This window comes from Arachis ipaensis, chromosome B04, assembly GCF_000816755.2.
Source record: "Arachis ipaensis cultivar K30076 chromosome B04, Araip1.1, whole genome shotgun sequence".
In the NCBI taxonomy this organism is placed as follows: Eukaryota; Viridiplantae; Streptophyta; class Magnoliopsida; order Fabales; family Fabaceae; genus Arachis; species Arachis ipaensis.
In genome coordinates this window covers 121,100,484-121,124,529 of record NC_029788.2, presented here as the reverse complement: position 1 = coordinate 121,124,529, position 24,046 = coordinate 121,100,484, and the positions used below count along the sequence as shown (strand labels likewise).

At 38.6% G+C, this 24,046-nt stretch overlaps 1 protein-coding gene, 1 long non-coding RNA gene and 1 pseudogene across 2 annotated transcripts; 1 reads left to right on the top strand and 2 right to left on the bottom strand.

The window, feature by feature from the left end:
* LOC110271295 lies at positions 2,274-2,943 on the bottom strand. Its single transcript, XR_002361861.1, has 2 exons — positions 2,907-2,943; positions 2,274-2,780 (listed from the first exon to the last, which is right to left on the bottom strand). It is a non-coding gene; the product is annotated as an uncharacterized LOC110271295 (long non-coding RNA).
* On the top strand, positions 13,553-15,289 carry LOC107637135. The gene has a single exon (XM_016340579.1). It carries the CDS (start codon positions 13,553-13,555, stop codon positions 15,287-15,289), a length of 1,737 nt encoding a protein of 578 aa, XP_016196065.1.
* Positions 22,236-24,046, bottom strand: part of LOC107637136 — a 10,860-nt pseudogene continuing 9,049 nt past the window's right edge.

Sequence of the window (24,046 nt, the reverse complement as noted above, 5' to 3'; positions counted from 1 at the left end):
TAACATCAGTTTTAGCTTATAATATCATGTTCTTTCATAATCTTCATTATCCTAATTGGGATGATTAACCATTACTACATTTTCCCAATTGATCATAACACCAATTAGATATTTTCATGCCCTTTGAAGTCTTGTATCAACATGTTAGTGTTATGTGTGTCCATAAGAATGGTTGCAAGTGTAGGTGTTCTTTGTAACAAGAAACAAAATGCCAAAGAAGCAAAGAAGGTACAAAATATAGAGGGGTCATCTCCATCAGTAACAAATTTCAAAGTTTGCAGTCAAGAATATTTTGGAGCTAGCTCATCCAAGCACCAAGCAGAGGAAGCATGTGCAATAACTTGACCTCTCTCAAGGTTCATGTCATCTCTAAAACCCGTGATTCCCTTTTTTTGCAGCGAAGTGTAGATATGATCAGTGAATCCTTTGCGGGTGTCTTGTTCCCCAAAACTCAAGAACACATGATATGTCCATGATCGTGGTGGTAGGAATGGACTAGAAGAGGCTTTGCCTATAGCTGAAGCCATGTGTTTAAGTTAAGCTGTGTATCTAAGCAAAAGCAGCTTGAGTTGTGCCGTGAATAACTGAAATGTGCAGCTTGTAGCATTGTGGTTTGTTGGGTGCTTGTAGACTAAGGAACAAGAGATAAGATCATGGCATGCGTGTGTGAAACTGTGAATTTAGGAAGTTTGTGGAATCTGATTGGTTAATGAATGTACCATGGCCTACACTACTGGAAACAAATATCGGAGGAACCTTCAACCTCGGTACAAAGACCTTGCTTTATTGACCTGTTTCTGTCCACCAAGAGATTTTGTGGTATGGAAAAGTATAGATAACCAATAACATTCTTTGAACAATATGAATTAATAGGGTTAAAAGAGTAAATTAACCTTAAATTTAATTAGTAGCATTAAATTAGAGTGTAGTGTATTTTAATGTGATTGGTGGTTGTTTATGTTGTTCAAGAGGAATGTTAGGGGACCAGCAACTTTTGTGATTTGTAACTATCAAATAGCCATCAATGATGGTTTTATTGGTGTGAGATTTCATCCAATGACTCACTTTTCTTTGCTGATTACATACTGGTCAGAATTTAACAAAGTTGCTGGCCCCTAGACTTCTCCGTTGTTCAAAATGATCATTGTTTACCTAGCATTCCCCTTGTGATATATATATACACGTTAGAAAGAATAAAATACTGTAAACATGGTTATATTTTACTAACCTTTTTTTTATTTATTTTTTGATGAATATTAGATGACAAGTAAAAAATATAGATTAAAAATATGTTGTTGAATTACTAGACTAAAAAAATTAGATTGATAACTAAAAATAATAACAAAAAATAACAAATTCTGCCGATAAATTTAAAGAAGTTTATTTTTGCAAAGAAATGATGGCAATAATTATCAAATCAAGTCGACCCCTTTATTTATGATTTTATTTATTTACTTCGTATCACAATAGAGACAAAACAGAGAAGAGAAGAAAAATCTCTTTAGATCACTAAAAGAAACGGTCTTCCAATTCAAAAAGGACCGAGCTAAGTCGCATCTTAACTCCAGCACTAGCACTCATAAACAGGAAATAGTCCAGCAAAAAGTAGTGAACTAAAAATGAATTGAGCGGTGAAATGCTAAAAGTAAAAAGGGGTGCATAAGAAATAAACTTCACCATGAATGCTGACGTACCAGGAGCATAACCAATATACTATATATAAATGGGTCTGTTCATATTTTATACAAAATCAGCGGGAAAAAAAAGGGAAAATGTTACACAATTTGGATTGAAAAGTGAAGAGAATAATGTACTCCTAAAAAATATTTGCACATGTCTGGCCGCAAAATTTATGGTATATTCATGAGATTAGCACTAGCAAAATGACTTGTGATGAAAATCGTTATGGTTAACCAGAACATAAACAACGTTTGCTTGTCACCACAATCAAATATAAAGAAATTAAAGTGATGCATGGTCTATGTTGTTGAGCTTAGTTTGATTTTGGATTAATATATGGTGATAAGCATTGGTTGGATTAAAAGTTCAATATTGTTTAATGTGTGTTCTATTGTGGTAGGTCCATAACTCATCTTACAGCCAAACAATAAAGCTGGTTTATTCCTTTGATGCTTCAAGCAAATGAACAAGCCCAAAGCATATTAACATAACACCATTAAGCAAAATAGAAGGCCATGTATTTTGATATGAACGTAACCCACGATAAGATGGAAGATCAAAGAAAGGGACTCCTCTACCTCAATTTGATTTCCTGATGCAACAGTTAAGGGAATCACTCTACCTCACCTGTTCACACCCAAGTTTCTCAAAGAAACTCAAAAAAAATTTCATTCATCAAAATTAAAAAAAATGGCTACCAGGGTTTAGAGGGTTTTTATACCTCTTAAATTTAAATCCCTAACTCATAAGTTCACTAGAATAAAATATGGGCCAAATCATAATTGGGCCTAAAACAAACAAATAACAAAAATAAAATAAACATAGAATAAATTCTAAGAAAGTGATGTCTCTTTTAATTCATCTTGACTAATGAGAGTCTTCAATGCATCTTGTAAAATAGTAAGACGTGTGGTTAATCATTGTCTTGCCCAATTCTTGATGCATCTCCTGAACACATGATTTAGCCATGTTTGCAAAACCTTCTTTTATTCTCTTAGTTGTTGCTCTTGTAATTGGACCAATTGGCATATGACAGTTCTCAGTTTGTTCCATAGGGCTCATATCATTCCCTCCCTCCTGAAAAAGATTCGTCCTCGAATCTGCATCACAAGCAAAAGGAGATAGGTCAGAGACGGTAAAAGTAGCGGATACATTATACTCACCTGGAAGGTCAATCTTGTAAGCATTGTCATTGACCCTTTCGAGCACTTGAAATGGACCATCACCCCTAGGGTCTAACTTGGATTTTCTTTGAGTAGGAAATCTCTCTTTTGCGCAGTAATGGTAGAAAAATTTTTCACAAATCTTCTATAAAACCCAGCTAACCCATGAAAACTTCGTACCTCAGAAGCATTCTTAGGCGTTGGCCATTCACGAATAGCCTTTACCTTTTCCTCATCAACTTCAATTCCACTTGCACTCACAACAAAACCAAGAAATATAACTCGATTAATACAAAAAGTGCACTTTTTAAGATTAGCATATAATTTCTCTTGTCGAAGCACTTCCAAAACAGCTGAAACATGTGACAAGTGGTCATCCAAACAAGTGCTATAAATGAGAATATCATCAAAATAAACAACAACAAAGTTACCCAAAAAGTCTCGCAAAACATGGTTCATCAGACGCATAAAAGTACTAGGGGCATTAGTTAACCCAAAAGGCATTACTAACCACTCATATAACCCATGTTTTGTTTTAAATGCAGTTTTTCATTCATCCCCTGGGTTCATTCTAATTTGATGATACCCACTTTTCAAATCAATTTTAGTGAATGGCTTTTACCCTCTATGGAACTTACCACTCTTGCCTTTTACCACTCTTGAATCTCTTTGACTGTTGCACTTTAGAAAGCAAATAAAAATAAAAGATAGAGAAAATCCGACGCAATGATAAGAGGAAAAGATGGATAGAATAATAAAAGGGACAAAGACACAAAAGACAAAAGATCAGAATAATAATAATTAAAAAAAAAATAAAAATAATAAGAATAAGAATAATAATAATAACGTACGTAATGATTTTTTTTTTTTTTGAGATTGTTGCTTTGTTTTTTTTTTTTTTTTTTTTTTTTTTTTTTTTTTAAGACGTGTGGCTTTTGATAATCGTTAATCATTGTCTTGCCCAATTCTTGATGCATCTCCTGAACACATGATTTAGCCATGTTTGCAAAACCTTCTTTTATTCTCTTAGTTGTTGCTCTTGTAATTGGACCAATTGGCATATGACAGTTCTCAGTTTCTTCCATAGGACACGAAAAGGAAATAACAACACGATAAGGACAGCTGGAACAATCTCATCACTCCAAGGACAACAGTAAAGAAAATTTCAGTAATTGAAGAGCAAAACACAAAGTTGCAAAAGAACAGAAGTAGTGGTGTTGCTCTTCGGACAGCACAGCAGGGGTAATAAAGCAAAAGAAAAAGGTATTGTATGCCAAGAAAGAAAGCAAAGCCAAAGACAGTAGAGGAAGTGGACGGATTCCTCAACCAGTAAAGAAAGTGGAGCAGAATGGAGTAAGGACTGCATGCCTGCTGAGATAGCTCCAACGGGTAGCTGGGACAAGGAAATGGAAGAGACAAATTGGAGAGCAAGCTAAAGATATAAAACCAACATTATTCCAACATTTGAAGAGAAGGAAAAGAGAACAAATTCAGAGCATCAGCTATTCTCACTTGAGCTGAATTCTTTTTCTTCTACTAGTGCTTAATTTCTGATATTCTTTGTTATGGTTATCTTGTGTCATCTTTTGTATTGAGAAAAGGTTGAATATGCGAGTGAAAAAGCCAAAAGAGAAAAGATAAGAGTGATGCATGTAAAAGCCACTGAAGTTCTGTGTAACTGAATTGTTGAACTAGGATTAGTTTCCCTTACCAAATTGGGTTAACACTTGGTGAGTTTTGAATCTGTGTAGATTCCCCTTCCAAGTTACAACAGCACTTTAGGTTGCTAAGCTTTGGTAAAAAAAAAACTTAGGGGTAGATACTAGATGAATTAGGGAATAATTCAATAGTATTGGTGAATATAATCAGTGGATTATAGTGAAAATTCCACCATGGTTTGTGGTGGAGACTGGACGTAGGATTCATTGCACTTAGAATCCGAACTAGAATACATGCTGGTCTCTTTCTCTTCTTCCCTTCTCTTTTTCTGTTCTGCACATGAGACAAAACGAAAAAATTTTTGTTTCCGCAAAAACAGAACTTAAAAAGCTAATTTTGTGCAAACTTGATTCAACCCCTTTCTCAAATTCAATAAGTACCATCACATATGTTTGAAATAGAACCCATCAGAGCTTTCATGCAGACATATAACTTTGTCAGCAAGAAAACATGTATATCAAGCAAAAATGACATGTACATTTACTCTCATTTATCTTCAACCATTGCAAAAGTTTTCATGCAGACATATAACTTTGTCAGCAAGAAAACATGTATATCAAGCAAAAATGACATGTACATTTACTCTCATTTATCTTCAACCATTGCAAAAGTTTTCTCTTCCAATAATAAATCTTGAATGAGTCTGCAGTGGACATATAATAGGAAGTAATGACATGTTTTGTACATGAGAATGCACATTGTGAGGAGAAAACTAGAAAGAGAATCTGTGATATCTAAAAAGAAGAAAGCACAGGTCAAGAAAATGAACCCTTTCCATAAAATGGCAAAAGATAAATTAACCACAAAAAATCTATGATACTCTATCTCCAGTAGATACATTTCGCCACCTCTTTAAATGGAAGATTAGATAATTGAAGGAGAAAATAATAAATTAAAAAAGAAAGCCTCTCAACAGGCTTGGAGAGCTCTTCTCTAACATCAGGTAACTAGCACGAGTATCTCTGGTCATGAAGTCTGCATCTCCAACCAAAAACTCTAACCAATTCCTATTTATGGCTCCCTGTTCATAAAAAATAATCTTACATCAATTTTATGTCATAAACATTAAATAAGAATTAAAAAGTTTTTCTTTTCTCTAATAAAAAAGATAAACAAAAAAAATTTGAATGTAAATAGCATTATTCTTTGAATTTAATTAATTAATAATATTGTTTTAATATTTTCTTTAAAAAAAAGAGGTAATGACCAATTCGGTACTCGAAAGATTCAAACGCTGACATTTTAGTACCCAAATATTGTTATTGACAAAAAGGTACCTGAATGATTTAAAATTTTGCCAAGCGTGTCCAAGAGCTTGCCGGAACATAGCTCCGGTGAGTACGATGCTTACGTGGTGGCCGGTTTTTGTTGACTAGGTTAGTGTTATATTAGATAGAATTTCTAATTTTAATTATGGTTATCCTACTTGGAAAATAAACTAAACCTAATTTGAACATTAGTTTTGCCCCAAATTAATTTTGCCCTAAAACCCAATTTTGCTCTCCTCGCTCTCTCGTAGAGCACGATCCCAATCTGGAAGATGCAAGCAGCTAGGGCTCGTGAAAAAGGTGGAACCGTGAGAAAGCACTCATCCATAGCCTTCGACGTTGATGGTGGTTCTGGAGTTGGTAGTAAAATCTACGATGGGTGTTGCTTTTGTCCCCTTCCGGTGGTTCCGTTGAAGTCGAAGACAAGTAGCAACCCTGATAGATGGTTTCTACGTTGCCCTCTGTGGAAGGTAAGGTTAAAATGTTGATGTTACGTGAGGAAATGATGCATTCTTCCTGGGTTTATTTTCTCCACTTTTCAGATTTACTTTTCGATCTTCTCTGATTCATGAAATTTTTGTGCCATGCTAGAACACAGAAAGACGTTGTGGGTATTTTCAATGGTTGGATGAAATTGAAGAGCAATGTGTGGAAGGAGAAGTTTCTTCGGAGAATAGCAACATGGTGGGCATAACAGACCCAAAAAAGAAAAGCAGAATCAACCAGGATGGCAGTGATGGCCGGGAAAGGGATAGGATGATGATGGTGCTTCCTGTGGTTAATGACATGAAGGAGCAACTGAAGAGGGTTGAGTTCTTGTTGCTTGTTATCTGTGTATTGCTTGGGTTAAATCTGGTTTTGAGTCTGCTGTGTATGGCTAAGTAGGAAGACAATGGTCAAATTTAAGATTTTAGGAATGAAATTTTGTTTGTTTGTAATGTTTTCCTAATTGTAATTGAGATGAATTAATGGATGCACTCTTATTAATCTTCTGTGACTGAGTTATTGCTTTTGAATTGTGAGTAAGCCATATATAAGATAGGTTAGCCATTGATGAAAAAATGGCATAAACAGAACATGTATAAAAACACCTGTCTCATAGCATGAAAACATAATATCCAGAGTAACATACCTAAGACCCAAAATAACAAAAGTTTTGCCCCAAAAAATCTATCATGGCATAATGACAGTAAAGTTGATAACAAGTAATACTAAACCAGGTCCAACATGGAACTAAAAACTAAACATGCCATAATGGCATTTAGTTGCATAGTATCTACATCAGGTCCAACATGGAACTAGAAACAAAATGAAAATCCAAGAAAGAAAGCTATCACTTCTTGATGCTTGCTGAAGGCTTTTTCTTCTTCAAGGATGGGGTGGGCATGAAGCCTGTGAACCTGCTCTGTGTGGCTGGGCTTGCTGCTGCCATGGTTTCCCTAGTCACAGTTGGTGGCCTAGAGGATGCTGAACTTTGGGCTTGCAGAGTGGGCCTACCCAAAGGACCTTGTGACATTGACCCAGGCCCAGTACTTGGTCCTGCAGTATTGGTTGGTGTGGCTGGGATCTGACAATTAGACCCAACATCATGGCTGGCAACCCTAGTTTGAGGTGCTGTTGAGGTTGGGGGTCTTCCTCTTCGAATGGTCCTGCCCCTGCCTCTTGTTGGTGGTATTGGTGGTGTTGGCTCTACTGACCTTGCTGCCACTGGAGGTGCTGGTCCTGAACTGGTTGCTGGTGTAGTGGCTGCATTAGGGGGTGCAGTAGTTGTTGTGGTAGACAAATCAGCCTCAGTGTTCTGTATGAGTTGGGTGATTAGTTTAGGGTGGGGCTTTCTCAGTTCTAGGTGCAACATTTTGGAAAGAACAAGGTTTGAATTAGAATACAGAAGTTTACCTCATCAGGTTGACTCTGTGGGTGGTTTTGAGTGAGGTTTTCCTCATCTGCAACATGTGCAGCATGTGCAGCCTCCATGGTCTCCTCCCAGTTAGCTTCTTGCTCTCTAGCTTCATCCTCATCAATTCCTTCTTCTTGATCTGCTGCTCCATTTGATCTCTCAGGGCAAGTCCTACTATTATGTCCAACCTTGCATCCAGGCAATAAATAAATTAAATCAGTATTCAAACAGTTTATGTATGATTGAATGATATTATGTAAGTAGATAGTAGATAATAGACTTGTTTCACTTACTCTCTTGCAGGTTTGACATGTTATCTGGCCATATCTTCTCTTGGCATGGTATTGGCTCCCGGAGTCTTGCTCGCTGCTGTCCTTCTTCCTTTTCTTGGAAGGTCTGCCAATAGGCCTCTTGTATGGAGGAGGCAGACAAGGCAACCCTTCATGGTGCTCCCAATACTCTTGGCTTGGTATACTGTTGATGTGAAACTTGTAAGTCCTATTGTATGCTTCGATGGTGAGCTTGTGATGGACATAGTCTTCAGGCTTCTCATTCTTCCTCTGGATTGCTGCAATACCATGACAGCATGGTAGTCCAGTCAGCTGCCATTTTCTGCAGGAACATGTCCTCTCTCTTGTGTTCACCCTTACTCTATGTTGCCACTTTCTGACTTCAAATTCGTTATGTTCATCATCACCACACCACTGTGCCTCTCAGTAGTTAGCTTATTTTTTTTCCTTCTCTAATATACTCACTTGTATAGGGGCTATAAGTCCAGTGTAACCCATCAATGCATCCTTGTGAGTAGCCATCGTCTTCATGATATAGAATCTGAGCTCCTCAAGCATTGTCAGTATGCTTTCCCCCCGCAGACCCACAATGGTTGAATTAAACGATTCACAGTTGTTGCTAGTCAAGCTATCAACCTTTGGCCATTCAGAAAACTTGCTTCTTGACCACTGTTCTTGCTCAAATTTATCCAAATACTCCCATGCCTGTTTATTGATCCTTTTCACACTAGCCATAGCATCCTTGAATTCTTGATCAGTAGTTGCTTTTGCACATTGCCAGAATGCTCCCTTAAGCTCCTTATCCTTCCATCGTTTGTTCAGGTTTCTCCACATATGCATACAACAAAATCTGTGCTTCACACCAGGCATCACATCCTGTAAAGCTGGTATCAATCCCCGCATTCATGGGTAAATTTAGCAGTTAACATTAAAACACTTAATGTTACTCAAGTAGGAATATAAGAACAATAATGATTGCAAACACTGCATATTACCTTTTGCTGGTCGGACATGAACACCCAGCCATTCTCATTATAGTCCCCTATGTCAGTATGTAACTCCTCGAGAAAGAATCTCCAATTTTCCCGGGTTTCTGCATCGACAACACCATATGCAATTGGAAATAGCTGGTTATTCGCGTCCTGTCCTACTGCTGTTAGTAACTGCCCTCCGAAATAGCCTTTCAGAAAAGTCCCATCTAACACTATGAAGGGTCTGCACCCTGCTTTAAATCCCTGCTTGCAAGCAGCCAAACATACATACAAGTTCCTAAATCTAGGCAACCCTTCCTGCTGTAGAGTTGTCCCCATGTTGGCTCTTGACCCAGGATTAGCCTTGATGACCTCATTCAGATAGTCTCTAAGTCTCAGGTATTGATCCTTTTCCGTTCCTTCAATAACATCTTTGGCCTTATCCATAGCCCTGTACATCATCCTCTCGTTAACTGAGATGTCATACTCCACCTTAAACCACTCCTGTGCCTCCCTTTGTAACATGTTAGGATGGATTCTGAGTTTAGGCACAAGCTCTTCAGCAACCCAGGCACAACTCACTGACTTACTCTTGTTGCTTCTCGGACAAGTATGCTCATCCACAAATGTTTTAATCTGAAACGAGGCTGGATAGTTGGTCCTAGAACAGTAACACAACCAAGGGCAGTTGGGGTCATAACAAATCACCCTGCACCTCTTCCTCTCATTCATAAGATAGAAAACCTGCCTCCCAATCTGTATGTTGTACTTTTGAACCGCTGCTTTAAAGTGTTCCATGGTCTCAAACTCCATGTTCAGCTCCAGAGTAATTTTTCCAAAGGGTGTGTTCGGGTTATGTTGAGGAAAAACAGGTTCATCTTCATCATCAGATCCAGGAGGGCTATACAGTTCATCAGATTCATATTGGTACATCTCAGGTCCCATCTCTCCATCTGCTCTGTTTGGGTTAGGCACCTCTACCCTTGGTGCTTCATCATCCTTTCCAGGTACAATCCTCTGCCCAGATGGTTGAGGCCTAAGATGATTTCTCCTTGAATTTGTCCTATCCTTTCTTTGTGTTTCTGTATCTGTTAATACATCAGCTGATACTTGTCAGCCATCATGCAATATTTATCAAAAAATGCTGTAACAAAAAAAAACTTAATATGTTTACCTGCTGCATTTTCTGTAGCTGTTTCCTCTGCCCTCAACTCATCCACCACTGGTTCTTCAAGGTTAACACCTTCATTGGCTACATGTGCATCATAATCATTGGATTAAAAAAACCAACACTTATCCAAAAATACTATAACAAAAAAGAAGTAATATTTTTACCTCCTGCATTCTGAGTAGCTGCTTCTTCTGCCCTCAACTCATCCACCAATGGTTCTTCATTGTTAGCACCTTCAATGGCAACATGTTCATCATCATCTCTTCTCTCATGTGTTTATTCATTTACTGTTTCAGCTTCTAGAGGATCACCCTGGTGCTGTACAGATTCAGCAGCTCTCCTTTCTTGTGATAAACCACTGGGTGGTGGTCTTGGATGCCTCTTTCTCACCCTCTTAACAACATTTTCTAGAGCTGCAGGTTGCTCAGTCTCTTTATCCCCATTCCCATGATTCACATCTTCATTCATAACACCACCCTCTCCGGCCTCCGACTCGTTAACATCAACACCCTTCTCAGTCACAACTTCATTCAAAGTCTCCTTCACAACAACTGTTAAAGCCTTACTCAACTGATTAACCTCGCCAGTTTCCTCACTCACGACTTCAGTTTCCCTCTCATCACCAGGTGGATTGACCTCAACCACACTCTCACTGCTACTAGAAGACACCACATTGTCATCAATGATTTCAGGGTTGGCATCAATAGGGTGATCAAAGTAGAGATGGACAGTGTTGTCGTTTTTAATTGCACTCTCACACATCCTCATCACTTCAGCATCTGTCCTCAGTACTCTAAGACCCTGACCTAATTCGAAATCAGGTTCTAGCCAATATGCCTCATTATATCCAGGATAACCCAGGTCTAAAAACAATCCCTCAACAAAAAACAAATTACATGTCTCCACATTCACCCTGTGTATCTCAGTGACTAAACCCCTTCGTATATCACATTCCCATCTCTAACCTTTTTCAAGCAACCCATGTGATGATACACAAATGTAACTAAACGATCCATCTAAGAAATAATAGAGAGAAGATACAATGAATAAACAGCATGTCACCAGCAAACGCAAAAAACCAGAACTTAAACAAAGAACATGAAGCAGAACGTACCTCTTCGTAGGGTTGCTCCTTGCGAATAGTGGTGATCCCACGATGCCACTTCAGAATCGTTAAGCTTGATTCGACAATGGCTCTCGCCTTGTATCCTTCTTCTTCGCGCTAAGCTTCGAGAGCAACGTCTCTCCCTCTCTACGTGACCTTTGATTTTCGCTAGTGACACACTAACCACAGTAACTCAGTAACTAGTAACTTGGTATATGCAAATTGGGTTTTAGGGCAAAATTAATTTAGGGCAAAACTAATGTTCAAATTAGGTTTAGTTTATTTTCCAAGTAGGATAACCATAATTAAAATTAGAAATTCCATCTAATATAACACTAACCTAGTCAGCAAAAACCGGCCACCACGTAAGCATCGTACTCACCGGAGCTATGTTCCGGCAAGCTCTTGGACACGCTTGGCAAAATTTTAAATCATTCAGGTACCTTTTTGTCAATAACAATAGTTGGGTACTAAAATGTCAGCGTTTGAATCTTTCGGGTACCGAATTGATCATTACCTCTAAAAAAAATTTAGACATATGACAAAATTTAATTGTTCCCTTAAAAAGTCTTGTTTAGAGAGACTTGAGGTGAATAATAAATTTTGATAATCTACTAACATTTTTTGATTTAAAAAAAGGATCCAAGTATCCAACAAATTTCTCCTCCAATGCTAAAAGCAAGTTTCTCTTACTTGCATGTCAGAACTCAGAACAGGAACTCCAATGCTCTCAAGTCTCAATGTCTTCCCCATACACCCAACGGGCCCCAAAGTGCTGTACTTGGATATCACGATCACCGGAAATGACATTTGGAAGCAATTGTCTTGGTAGTCTTGGAATAACAGACTACTAAAACAGTCACGGCGGCAGAGAATAAAATATAGCTGAGAATGTTCAGCCTCCTTCACCGTAATTAAACTGTTGTTCCCGAGGAACTCTCTACCGTTGAAGGTGTTGAGCCTAGTTTGATTTTGGGTTACACTATGATGACAAACATTCAATTGGGTTGAAAGCCCAATAGTGTTTAATGTGTGCTTTATTGTGGCAGACCCAAGTATACTAGTTTATGCTACATCAGCCCATCACAGCAAATAGAAAAACAACTCACATTGTTCCTTAATGCAGTAAACAAGTCCAACAATTCCTCATAGCACCGTTCAGCAAACATTAAATAATTATGTATATATTTGCTAAAAGCAATATGAGGACAGCTGTATTCATGCAAGGACAAGTGTGGCTCTGCAAAAGCAAGCAAGGACACAAAGGGCATACACAATAACCCAAGGACATCAGCAAAGCACTGCTATGAATCGTGGTTATGCAAAAACACAAACTTGCATATAGCAGCAGCAAGGAAATGGAGCAGAATGGAAAAGAGAAACATGCCAAGGAAGAAAGAAACACCAAGGACAGCAGAGGTAGTGGTGAAGCTCCTCGGACAGCAGGGGAGGTGGAGCAAAATGAAGAAAGGACTGCATGCCATCAAGGACCACTCCAACGGGCAGCAAGGAAAAGCAAAAGAGGATGAAGCTACAATGAAGCCTAGCTGAAGATATATAACATGCCTCACTTCAACATTTCAAGACAAGGAAGAGAGCACACACATTTCAGAGCACCATCTCTAACATAGAGCAGGAATCTCTTTCTTCTACTCAAGCTTAATTCTGATTTTTGTTATGGCTGTCTTGCGTTATTTTTTGTTTTGAAAAGGCAATTATGTGAGGATCAAAAGCCAAGAGAGAAAAGGCAAGAGTGATGCAAAATAGCCACTGCTTGTTTTTCTGATGTAATTTGGGTTTATGAACTAGGATTAGTTCTCCTTGCCAAGTTGGGTTAGCACTTGGTGAGAATTGAATCTGTGGAGATTCCCCTTCCAAGTTGGGATAGCACTTTGGGGTTGCTAAGCTTTGGAGAAGAAAGCTTAGGGGTAGATACTAGTTGGATTAGGAATTAATTCAATAGTATTGGTGTATATAATCTGAGAATTATAGTGGAAATTCCACCATGGTTTGAGGTGGAGACTGGACGTAGGATTCATGGCTCTGAGAATCCGAACCAGGATACATGCTGGCCTCTTTCTCCTCTTCTCTGCTCCTTTAATGTTCTGCGTATGAGACTATTTCAAATAATCTCCTGCAACTCGAGTAACAGCAAAAACAGAGTTTGAAACTTAAAGTTTTAAGCTAACTTGATTCAACCCCCCCTTCTCAAGTTCAACTAGAACCATCAATTGGTATCCAGAGCAAGGTCTCAAGAAGGCAAGCTTCACAGCTTGGAGTAAAGATCCATGGCTAACAACATGAATCCCAATATCGTGGCTTTCACTCTCACTGAAGGGCAGTCCAATAATAGACCTCCCTACTTTAATGGCAGCAACTACTCTTACTGGAAAGAGAGAATGAGAATCTTCGTGCAGTCAATCGACTACAACATCTGGAAGATCATCCTCAATGGTCCAGATGTTCCTACCAAACAGAATGCAGATGGAGAAATTGTGGCAAAGGAGGACAACGAATGGACAGATGAAGAAAAGAAGAAGGTTAAACTTAATGCCAAAGCAATCAACCTGATGCACTGTTCAATCAGTTTTGAAGAATTCAGAAAAGTGTCAAGGTGTAAAACGGCGAAAGAAATCTGGGATAAGCTCAGACTCACTCATGAAGGCACCAAGCAAGTGAGGGAAACCAGAATCGACATGTTAATGAAGGAGTATGAAATGTTCAGTATGAAGGAAGATGAGAGCATTGATCAAATGTTCGAAAGGTTCTCAATAATCATCAACAATCTGGACGCCATGGGAAGAAGCTACTCTGAAGAAACCTTAGTAAGAAAGATTCTGAGGAGTCTTACTAAGAAATGGGAAGTGAAAAGCACAGCTATCTCTGAAAGGAATGATTTGATCAAAATCACCTATGATGAGTTGAGAGGCAAGCTGCTGGCTTATGAAACCACTCACATGTCTCAAGACAAGGATGACAAAAAGAAAAGTATAGCACTAAAATCAAGAATGACAGCCCAAGGAGAAGAATCTGATGACAGTTTCTCAGATGAAGAAATGGTGCTCTTTGCAAGAAAAATGAGAAGACTACTAAGATACAAAAACAAAGGCAAAGGAAGCTCTTCATCCAAAGATGTCAAGAAAGATCAAGTCAAGTTCACATGCCATCACTGCAAGGAACCGGGTCACTTCAAGTCAGATTGCCCTCAACTTAAGAAAGGCGAAAAATTCAAGAAAGACAAAAAGAAGGTGATGATGGCAACATGGGAGGACTTGGAGAACGACACCAGCTCAGAAAGCTCAGATCAAGAAGCTCAACTATGCCTGATGGCAGATCATGATGATGAAGATGAGGTAGATCTCTCTGACTTATCTATTGATGAACTGCACTACATTATCAAAGACATTTCTGTGAACTCTAAGAAACTCTTAGATAAGTATGCTAAATGTAAGAAAGAAAATGAGGCTTTGAGGACAGAAAATGATCTTCTTTTGAAAAAGGTTAAGGCAAATGAAAATAATAATGAAAAGTTTTTTAAAGAAGAAAACATTGCCTTGCGAACTGAATTAGAAAAATTCAAACTCAAGCATGAAGTTACTGCCTCCACTGATTTAATTTCTGAAAACAAAAAGCTGAATGAACAAATAAAAAGTTTGAATGAAGACTTAGCAAAGTTTGTTCAAGGTTCCCAAAATCTGAACAAACTGCTTGCTTGTCAAAGGTTTGGGTCTGAAAAATCTGGACTTGGTTTCATAGAGGAAAATAAATCAGTTTTCAAACCAAACTTTCAAAAATCTGAATCTTCCTCTTCCAAGTTTTTCAAACCAAAAGGATTCAGCAAACCCCAGAAATCCGTGGGCAAAAATCAATGCTACAAGTGCAATAGAAATGGTCATGATCCTCCTCAATGTTTCATCTTTCTTAGGTCTTTTGGTAATGATAGTAAGTTATATAAAGTTGTTCATGATTTTAATGCTCTTGGGCAACCAAGAAGATTTCACATCAAAGGATCCAAATGGATTTGAATACCTAAGGTTAGTTGAAGAACATGCAGGTTTGCCTTGCATCCAAGAAGAAAATGGACATGTGGTATCTTGATAGTGGATGTTCAAGGCATATGACCGAAAGGGATACTTTCTTCATTAAACTCAACAAGTATAATGGAGGATTTGTCACTTTTGGAGATAATAGTAAAGGTAAAATAATTGCCATTGGTAAGGTTGGCAAAGATTTTTCAACTTGCATTGATAGTGTCTTCTTAGTTGATGGGTTAAAGCATAATCTATTGAGCATAAGTCAATTGTGTGACCTTGGGTATGCTGTAACCTTTAGGAAATCTGATTGTAAAGTCATAAACGAGAAAACAGGGGCTGTTTTATTTGTTGCCAAAAGAAGTGACAATGTTTATGGTATCACTCTAGATGATCTAAAAGTTCAAAATATAACTTGTTTCTCTTCAATGGAATCTGAAAAATGGATGTGGCATAAGAGGTTAGGACATGCTAGCATGTTCCAAATCTCTAAGCTTGTAAAAAGAGGCTTAGTTAGGGGTCTTCCTAATATAAAATTTGATAAGGACATCATTTGTGATGCTTGTCAAATGGGTAAACAAATTAAAACCTCTTTCAAACCCAAGGAAGATGTCTCTACTAAGAAACCATTGGAGTTATTACATCTTGATTTGTTTGGACCAACTAGGACTCAAAGTCTTGGAGGAAAGAGTTATGGCATGGTAATTGTGGATGACTATACTAGATTTGGCTGGGTGTTCTTTCTTGCTCATAAACATGAGGCTTTTTCAATTTTTGAGAAATTCAGCAAAAAGGTTCAAAATAAAAAAGGTTTAAAAATTGTTTCAATTAGAAGTGACCATGGTAAAGAATTTGAAAATCAATTTTTTGAATCTTTTTGTGATGAACAAGGCATATCACATAACTTCTCTTGTCCAAGAACACCTCAACAAAATGGTGTTGTGGAAAGAAGAAATAGAAGTTTACAAGAAATGGCTAGAGCTATGTTATGTGAATATGAAATCCCCAAGTTCTTATGGGCTGAAGCTGTGAATACAGCTTGCTATGTTCTAAATAGAACCATCATTAGGAAGTTTTTGAAGAAAACCCCATATGAACTTTGGAAAGGGCATCCTCCCAATCTTAGTTATTTTCATGTGTTTGGCTGCAAGTGTTTCATTCTGAATATCAAAGAAAATTTGGGAAAATTTGATCCTAAAACTCATGAAGGGATTTTTCTTGGTTATTCCACAAATAGCAAGGCCTATAGAGTTTATAACAAGAACTCCAAAACTGTTGAGGAAACCATGCATGTCACTTTCTGTGAGACTAACATTGTTCCTAGTGTTTGCATAGATGATAGTCCAGGTTTTGAAGCTGAACTACCCAAGAATGATGAGCCAGTTCAACAAAATTCAAGTTCTCATGAAGCTGCACCTGCTAGCAACGAAAATTCCAATTCTGCAGGAGAAAATTTGGAATTATCTCCTGTTGCTGCAGAAAATACTGATGCAGAGGCTATTGTTGATCAAGAGGAACCTGAATCCTCAAACCAGTCAAAAAGACCAAGAGAATGGAGGTTCCTGAAAAACTATCCTGAAGAGTTCATAATAGGAAATCCATCTACTGGCAGGACTACCCGTTCATCTTTGAAAAGAGCCAAATCCAACAACATTGCTTTCTTATCAAAGATTGAACCACAAAACATCCAAGAAGCTCTCGCTGATCCTTCATGGGTGCTAGCTATGAAGGAAGAATTGCTGCAATTTGAGAAGAACCAGGTCTGGTCATTAGTGCCTTATCCAAATGGAAAGAAAGTCACTGGAACTAAATGGATTTTCAGAAACAAACTGGGTGAAGATGGATTCATAGTCCGAAACAAAGCTAGATTGGTTGCTCAAGGATATGATCAAGAGGAAGGGATTGATTTCGATGAATCCTTTGCACCTGTAGCTCGAATGGAAGCCATCAGATTGCTCCTTGCATATGCAGCTTATTGTGGCTTCAAGTTGTTCCAAATGGACGTAAAGTGTGCTTTCCTCAATGGCATAATAGATAGAGAGGTTTATGTTGCTCAACCACCTGGGTTTAAAAACAAAACTTTTCCTAACCATGTTTTCAAACTAGCTAAAGCCTTATATGGTTTAAGACAAGCTCCTAGAGCTTGGTATGAGAGGCTTAGCTCATTTTTATTGAAAATAACTTTCAAAGAGGAGCCACTGACACCACTTTATTTATTAGAAATTATCATGATCATTTTATTCTTGTGCAAGTTTATGTTGATGATATCATATTTGGTTCGGCTAATGAGGATTTGTGTGCAGATTTTGTTAAGCTTATGACCAATGAGTTTGATATGAGCATGATGGGAGAACTCAATTTCTTCCTAGGCTTGCAAATCAAGCAAACTGCAGGGGGCATATTCATCCATCAAGAAAAATATGCAAAGGAACTTGTCAAGAAGTTTGGGCTGGACTGTGCTAAGCCTATGGGAACCCCCATGCATCCTAACATCAAGCTTGATAAAGATGAACATGGTAGAGATGTTGATGAGACACGCTATAGAGGGATGATTGGATCTTTGATGTATCTGACCTCCTCAAGGCCTGATATCATCCAAAGTGTTGGAGTTTGCTCAAGGTTTCAATCAAAGCCTAAGGAGTCCCACCTTTCAGCTGTCAAGAGGATCATTCGATATGTACTTGGTACCACTAATTATGGTTTATGGTTTCCTAAGACTGATTCATTTCAATTAGTGGGTTTCTGTGATGCAGATTTTGCTGGTGATAGGATTGATAGAAGAAGCACAAGTAGCATGTGCTGTTTTCTTGGGAAATCCCTCATTGTTTGGTCTAGCAAAAAGCAAGCTACGGTAGCACTTTCAACAGCCGAAGCTGAGTATATTGCAGCCTCCTCTTGTTGTTCTCAATTATTATGGCTGAAAACTCAACTAGCTGACTATAAATTGAATGTCTCAAATATTCCATTGTTTTGTGACAACATGAGTGCTATCAATATTTCTAAAAACCCGGTTTTGCACTCAAGAACTAAGAACATTGAAGTTCGTTTTCATTCTATAAGAGAACATGTGCAAAATAGAAATTTAGATATTCAGTTTGTTAATTCTGAGGGTCAGCTAGCTGATATATTCACCAAACCATTGATAGAGGAGAGGTTCTGCAAGTTAAGAACTGAACTAGGCATTCTAACTTCATCTCTGTTTTCTTAATGTTTCTGATAATGAGATCTTTTGTGTTTTGTCTCATAAATCGCGGTGAGATTTTTTTGGCAGATGATGAGTAACCTTCATTGGATCACTATGAAGTCTACTGGATTCAAACCTGATCATAATGAATGATGAACTTCAAGTGCTGGAGCAGTTTACGACATATGGGCTTTCCTTACTAAATCCCTTTGAGCCCATTTCAATGTTGCTTTTTCATTTATTTTGAAAATAAGTTTTTTCTCCTTTTGGGCCTCTTTTAAAATTTGTTTTCAATTCCAATTTTTTTGCTTTTATCTGCAACGTACAAAAGTTACAGCTGTTGCTTTCTATACGTTTTCAAAGTTGGGATTTTTATCTTTTCAAGGTGCAACCTTTACACTTCTCTAAGTTTATAATAACTTCCCACTGCATGCATCCATTCACACCACACTCTCCACTCTCCACTCTTTCATCTTCTCCGAACCAGTGCTTCTATAAATATGGCTCGAAAGAAGAGAGTTGCTCACAGAGGCTCCCACAGTGGCACCCACCGTTCTGATCACTCACACTCTTCTCCCTCTCATTCCCCCACTCATTCCTCACCATCTCCACCACCAAACCCTTCTCCTGACATGGCCCGCACTAAGACCACTGCTCGCCGCCCTGGTATTGCTCCTCACCCTACACCTCCTCCTCCTCCACCAAACATCTCTCAGCCTAGTTCTTCCAAACCCAGCTCTTCCAGAGGAAAAAGGCCTCTTCACGAAGACGAAGAGGCTCGCCCCACTCAGAATCGCCATACTCGCGGTACAGTCATTGCCTTTGACCTCTGTCCTGTTGCTGAACCTAGACTCTCAAATCCTATTGCTTACAAGTCATTTTATGCTGATTTTCCTGATGAGTCCTTTGATCGTCGTCGTTTTCAATCTCTCATGAACTATCTGTTTTTCTGCAAAGATGTTTACAAGTGTAAACTCTGTCCCTCGAAGCTTGTCAATCTTGACAAACTCCGTAGGAAAGGCCTGAACTTTACCCCATTGTTTGCATATCAAGGGTGGACATCCATACTGTCCATCAAAGAGAGAATTTACCCTGATTTGGTAAAACAGTTCTATAGCAACATGTCCTACAAAAAAGGGAGAATCGCCTCTTTTGTTAAAGGCAAAGTGATCATTCTTGACAAATATCACCTAGGCAAAGCCCTAGATTACCAGGACCGAGGCCCTGATGTCTACACCTCTGGTAAGTGGGACGAAACACTCAATGTTTCATACCTTGATGCCCTAAGCACTGTCTGCATCAATATCCCTCTCTTAGAAGGTAACACTCCAACTCATAAGTCTCTTGGTCCAATCCGTGCCCAGCTGCATAGGATTGTAAACCATGTCATCTTGCCTCAGAGCGGCTCTTTTCAACGCGTCTCATTCTGTGACACACTGGTCTTGTATGCATTGCTTTCAAAAATTCCTATCTCTTTTGCTTATTTACTTGTAAGGCATATGTATGCTTGTGTCAGTACCAAAAATGCGTTACCATATGGCATGCTTCTTACAAAATTTTTTCAATATTACAATGTTGATTTTGGGGCTGAAATTGCCGAAGATTGTAACTCATATATTAAAGGGGGTGGTGCAGTAAAGAAAACAGCTCCCAAGCGTCGCCAAACTGATGACAGCACTGATGTTCCCTCTGTTGATGAGGATCCTCTGATTCCCCCTTCCACATCCACTACAATCAAGGTCATGACCCGCATTCTGAAGAATGTGCTTGAAGAATTTATCAATCTGACTGACCTTCTTCTCCATCATGGTGCTGAGCGCAAAAGGAATCAAGTTTTGGAGGAGAATGCTCTTAAGAAGACCAAAGGAAGGATTCGCATTCTGAGGGACTTTGTGGAGGATGTTGAGGTTGGCCTCACTACATCTGACAATGAGGGGGAGGATGATGGAACCTCTGATGAATCCAACTCTGATGCCTAGCTCTTGTTATCTCATATGCGAATATGACTTGTTTTCGTTTTGCTCTTGTTTATTTTACTTTCTTTTGGATGACTGTAACAGACTTAAACCACTCTGCTACTTGGACTATATGCACTAGCCACCAACAAATTTTGTGCAGGTTTTTTTTCCTTTCCTCCCTTGATGACAAAAGGGGGAGAAAAGAAAAGGAATGTTAGTTTTGGCTTAGGGATTAATAGTAATAGTTAAGAACAATGTTTTGTGGTGCTATGACTTATCCTGTGTTGTGCTTAGTGTTAATTGCTCTGTGCTTTCATTACTGTGATATATTGTTTGGAAATATTGGTCTTGGCTGTTTTTAAGTTTTGTTCAGAAAAAGATGTAAGCCATGATCAAGGAGGAGTAATGCTAGCATTCAGGGGGAGCAACTCACAATCCGAATGTCATCAAAGGGAAGTGTTCTTAACTCATTTAAATTTGTTTTTAATTTCCCTATTTTATCATGTTTGTCATCAAGGGGGAGATTGTTGAGCCTAGTTTGATTTTGGGTTACACTATGATGACAAACATTCAATTGGGTTGAAAGCCCAATAGTGTTTAATGTGTGCTTTATTGTGGCAGGCCCAAGTATACTAGTTTATGCTACATCAGCCCATCACAGCAAATAGAAAAACAGCTCACATTGTTCCTTAATGCAGTAAACAAGTCCAACAATTCCTCATAGCACCGTTCAGCAAACATTAAATAATTATGTATATATTTGCTAAAAGCAATATGAGGACAGCTGTATTCATGCAAGGACAAGTGTGGCTCTGCAAAAGCAAGCAAGGACACAAAGGGCATACACAATAACCCAAGGACATCAGCAAAGCACTACTATGAATCGTGGTTATGCAAAAACACAAACTTGCATATAGCAGCAGCAAGGAAATGGAGCAGAATGGAAAAGAGGAACATGCCAAGGAAGAAAGAAACACCAAGGACAGCAGAGGTAGTGGTGAAGCTCCTTGGACAGCAGGGGAGGTGGAGCAAAATGAAGAAAGGACTGCATGCCATCAAGGACCACTCCAACGGGCAGCAAGGAAAAGCAAAAGAGGATGAAGCTACAATGAAGCCTAGCTGAAGATATATAACATGCCTCACTTCAACATTTCAAGACAAGGAAGAGAGCACACACATTTCAGAGCACCATCTCTAACATAGAGCAGGAATCTCTTTCTTCTACTCAAGCTTAATTCTGATTTTTGTTATGGCTGTCTTGCGTTATTTTTTGTTTTGAAAAAGGCAATTATGTGAGGATCAAAAGCCAAGAGAGAAAAGGCAAGAGTGATGCAAAATAGCCACTGCTTGTTTTTCTGATGTAATTTGGGTTTATGAACTAGGATTAGTTCCCCTTGCCAAGTTGGGTTAGCACTTGGTGAGAATTGAATCTGTGGAGATTCCCCTTCCAAGTTGGGATAGCACTTTGGGGTTGCTAAGCTTTGGAGAAGAAAGCTTAGGGGTAGATACTAGTTGGATTAGGAATTAATTCAATAGTATTGGTGTATATAATCTGAGAATTATAGTGGAAATTCCACCATGGTTTGTGGTGGAGACTGGACGTAGGATTCATGGCTCTGAGAATCCGAACCAGGATACATGCTGGCCTCTTTCTCCTCTTCTCTGCTCCTTTAATGTTCTGCGTATGAGACTATTTCAAATAATCTCCTGCAACTCGAATAACAGCAAAAACAGAGTTTGAAACTTAAAGTTTTAAGCTAACTTGATTCAACCCCCTTCTCAAGTTCAACTAGAACCATCAGAAGGTCAGCGAAGGATGTGCGGGAAATGACGAAGTCCAATTGCCGCGAAACCGGAAACAGAGACCAAGTGCGATGGCATTTCCTTCGTAACGTGGGGATGGGACTAATACGCTGTTATCTTCTCCCCGACGATCAAACCATGGCGGTATTTCCTCCCCTGACGTCAGAATTTGCATTTGCAGGACGTCATCACCATCTCCCCTCTCTGATGCTGCTTCTGCTGCAAAGACACAACACGCCTTTAATATAGATAAGCAACTGGATGGATGCAGTGATCCACAATCCCGTGCGTGTAACTCTCTCAGACTTGGTGGAAGCTCTGGCAGAACCTCCAGATTATGGCAGTTATCTAGCTTCAGACGTCTTAGCTTGGGATGATTATATATACTAATTGGAACCCTAGCAAATTTGTTATAAGATAGATCCAAATCCGTCAATGACTCTAACTCGCCAATATCGAAAGTGGTCAAGTCTCTAGATTTGGGAAAGCATTGGAATAATTGCAGGGTGGTCAAACGGGTTTGACTCTTGAGAGAAAGCAAAAGTTCAATGAGATTTGGACAATCATCAGAAACAGAATCATTCAAGCAGGCAGGGGATTGGCATCCCCATAACCTCAACGTGGTTAGGCCACCTAAAGTTCCAAGTGATGATAAGGAGCCACAAGCGCTGCATGACTTGCATCCAGGATTTGTGCGCAGAGGCATACATGTAGCTTTGAAAGTACAATGTTTCCTGCATATAGTTAAGTGCAACTCAGAGAGACTCTTTAACCATCCAGTGCTCGTGGTCGTGGGTAGCCCTTCTATGGGTGTATCACACAAAGAAAGACATGCTAACTTTGTCATGCATTCTCCAAATTCTGGGAGTTTCTTCAAATTCACGCATTGGCTAAGATCAAGTTCGCGGAGGGAACTCATCTCCAATTTACCAACTGCAAGAGTTCTAAGCTTTGGGCATTCTCTTAAATTCAATTCAACAAGGCTCTTGTGGACTGCCAGGGATGAATGAATATCATTCAGCTCACAACAACTTGAAAGATGAAGTTTTTCCAGATTGGGAGCCCCAGAAAGATCTGGCGTTTGCTTCAGCTGCTTGCACTCTGACAGATCTAAGTGTTTTAGCAATCACAAAAATTGCTGGCCCCTAGCATTGCTCCAAAAAAAACGATAGCTAGCGTTAATATATTTTTGTCGCAAATGTTAATCCAATAAAATTTGATAAAGCACTTTTGAAAAGGTTCACCTTTTTGCCATGCCACACGTGTTTAATTTTGCTGGACAAATCAATTTCAACAAGTTCATAGTGTTCATCTTCCTTAAGGGGCAAACTTTCCATTGGACATTCTGTCCAGCGAAGAACTTCTAAGGAAGTAGGAATATTGGTGATTATGTGAGCTGTGACACCATCTAAAATGAGCAACTTCAGCTTGCACATATTTGATGAGAAAACTAAACTTCTCCCGCGCACATCAAGTCCGTCCCCACAAAACTTTATGAAGATACTCTCTGTTTCTTTAACTCCCTACGAAGAAAGACAACCAGAGGAAATGCAATCTTGTTATTAATTATCAGAAAATTATGAAAATAGTTAATTAAAATTTGTTCATTTAAGTTTATCAAAAATTTATGTGCACACAAAAAACTAGTAATTCAATAAACCATTATGTATATGTATATGAATGTATGTGTGTTTTTAGCTCATTTTCTATGTTTTACATTTTAATATGTACTTTACGGATGATTGATTTAATGGTAATTTTTAGTATATACTTAATATAGTTAAAATTTAATATAATTATTTTTAT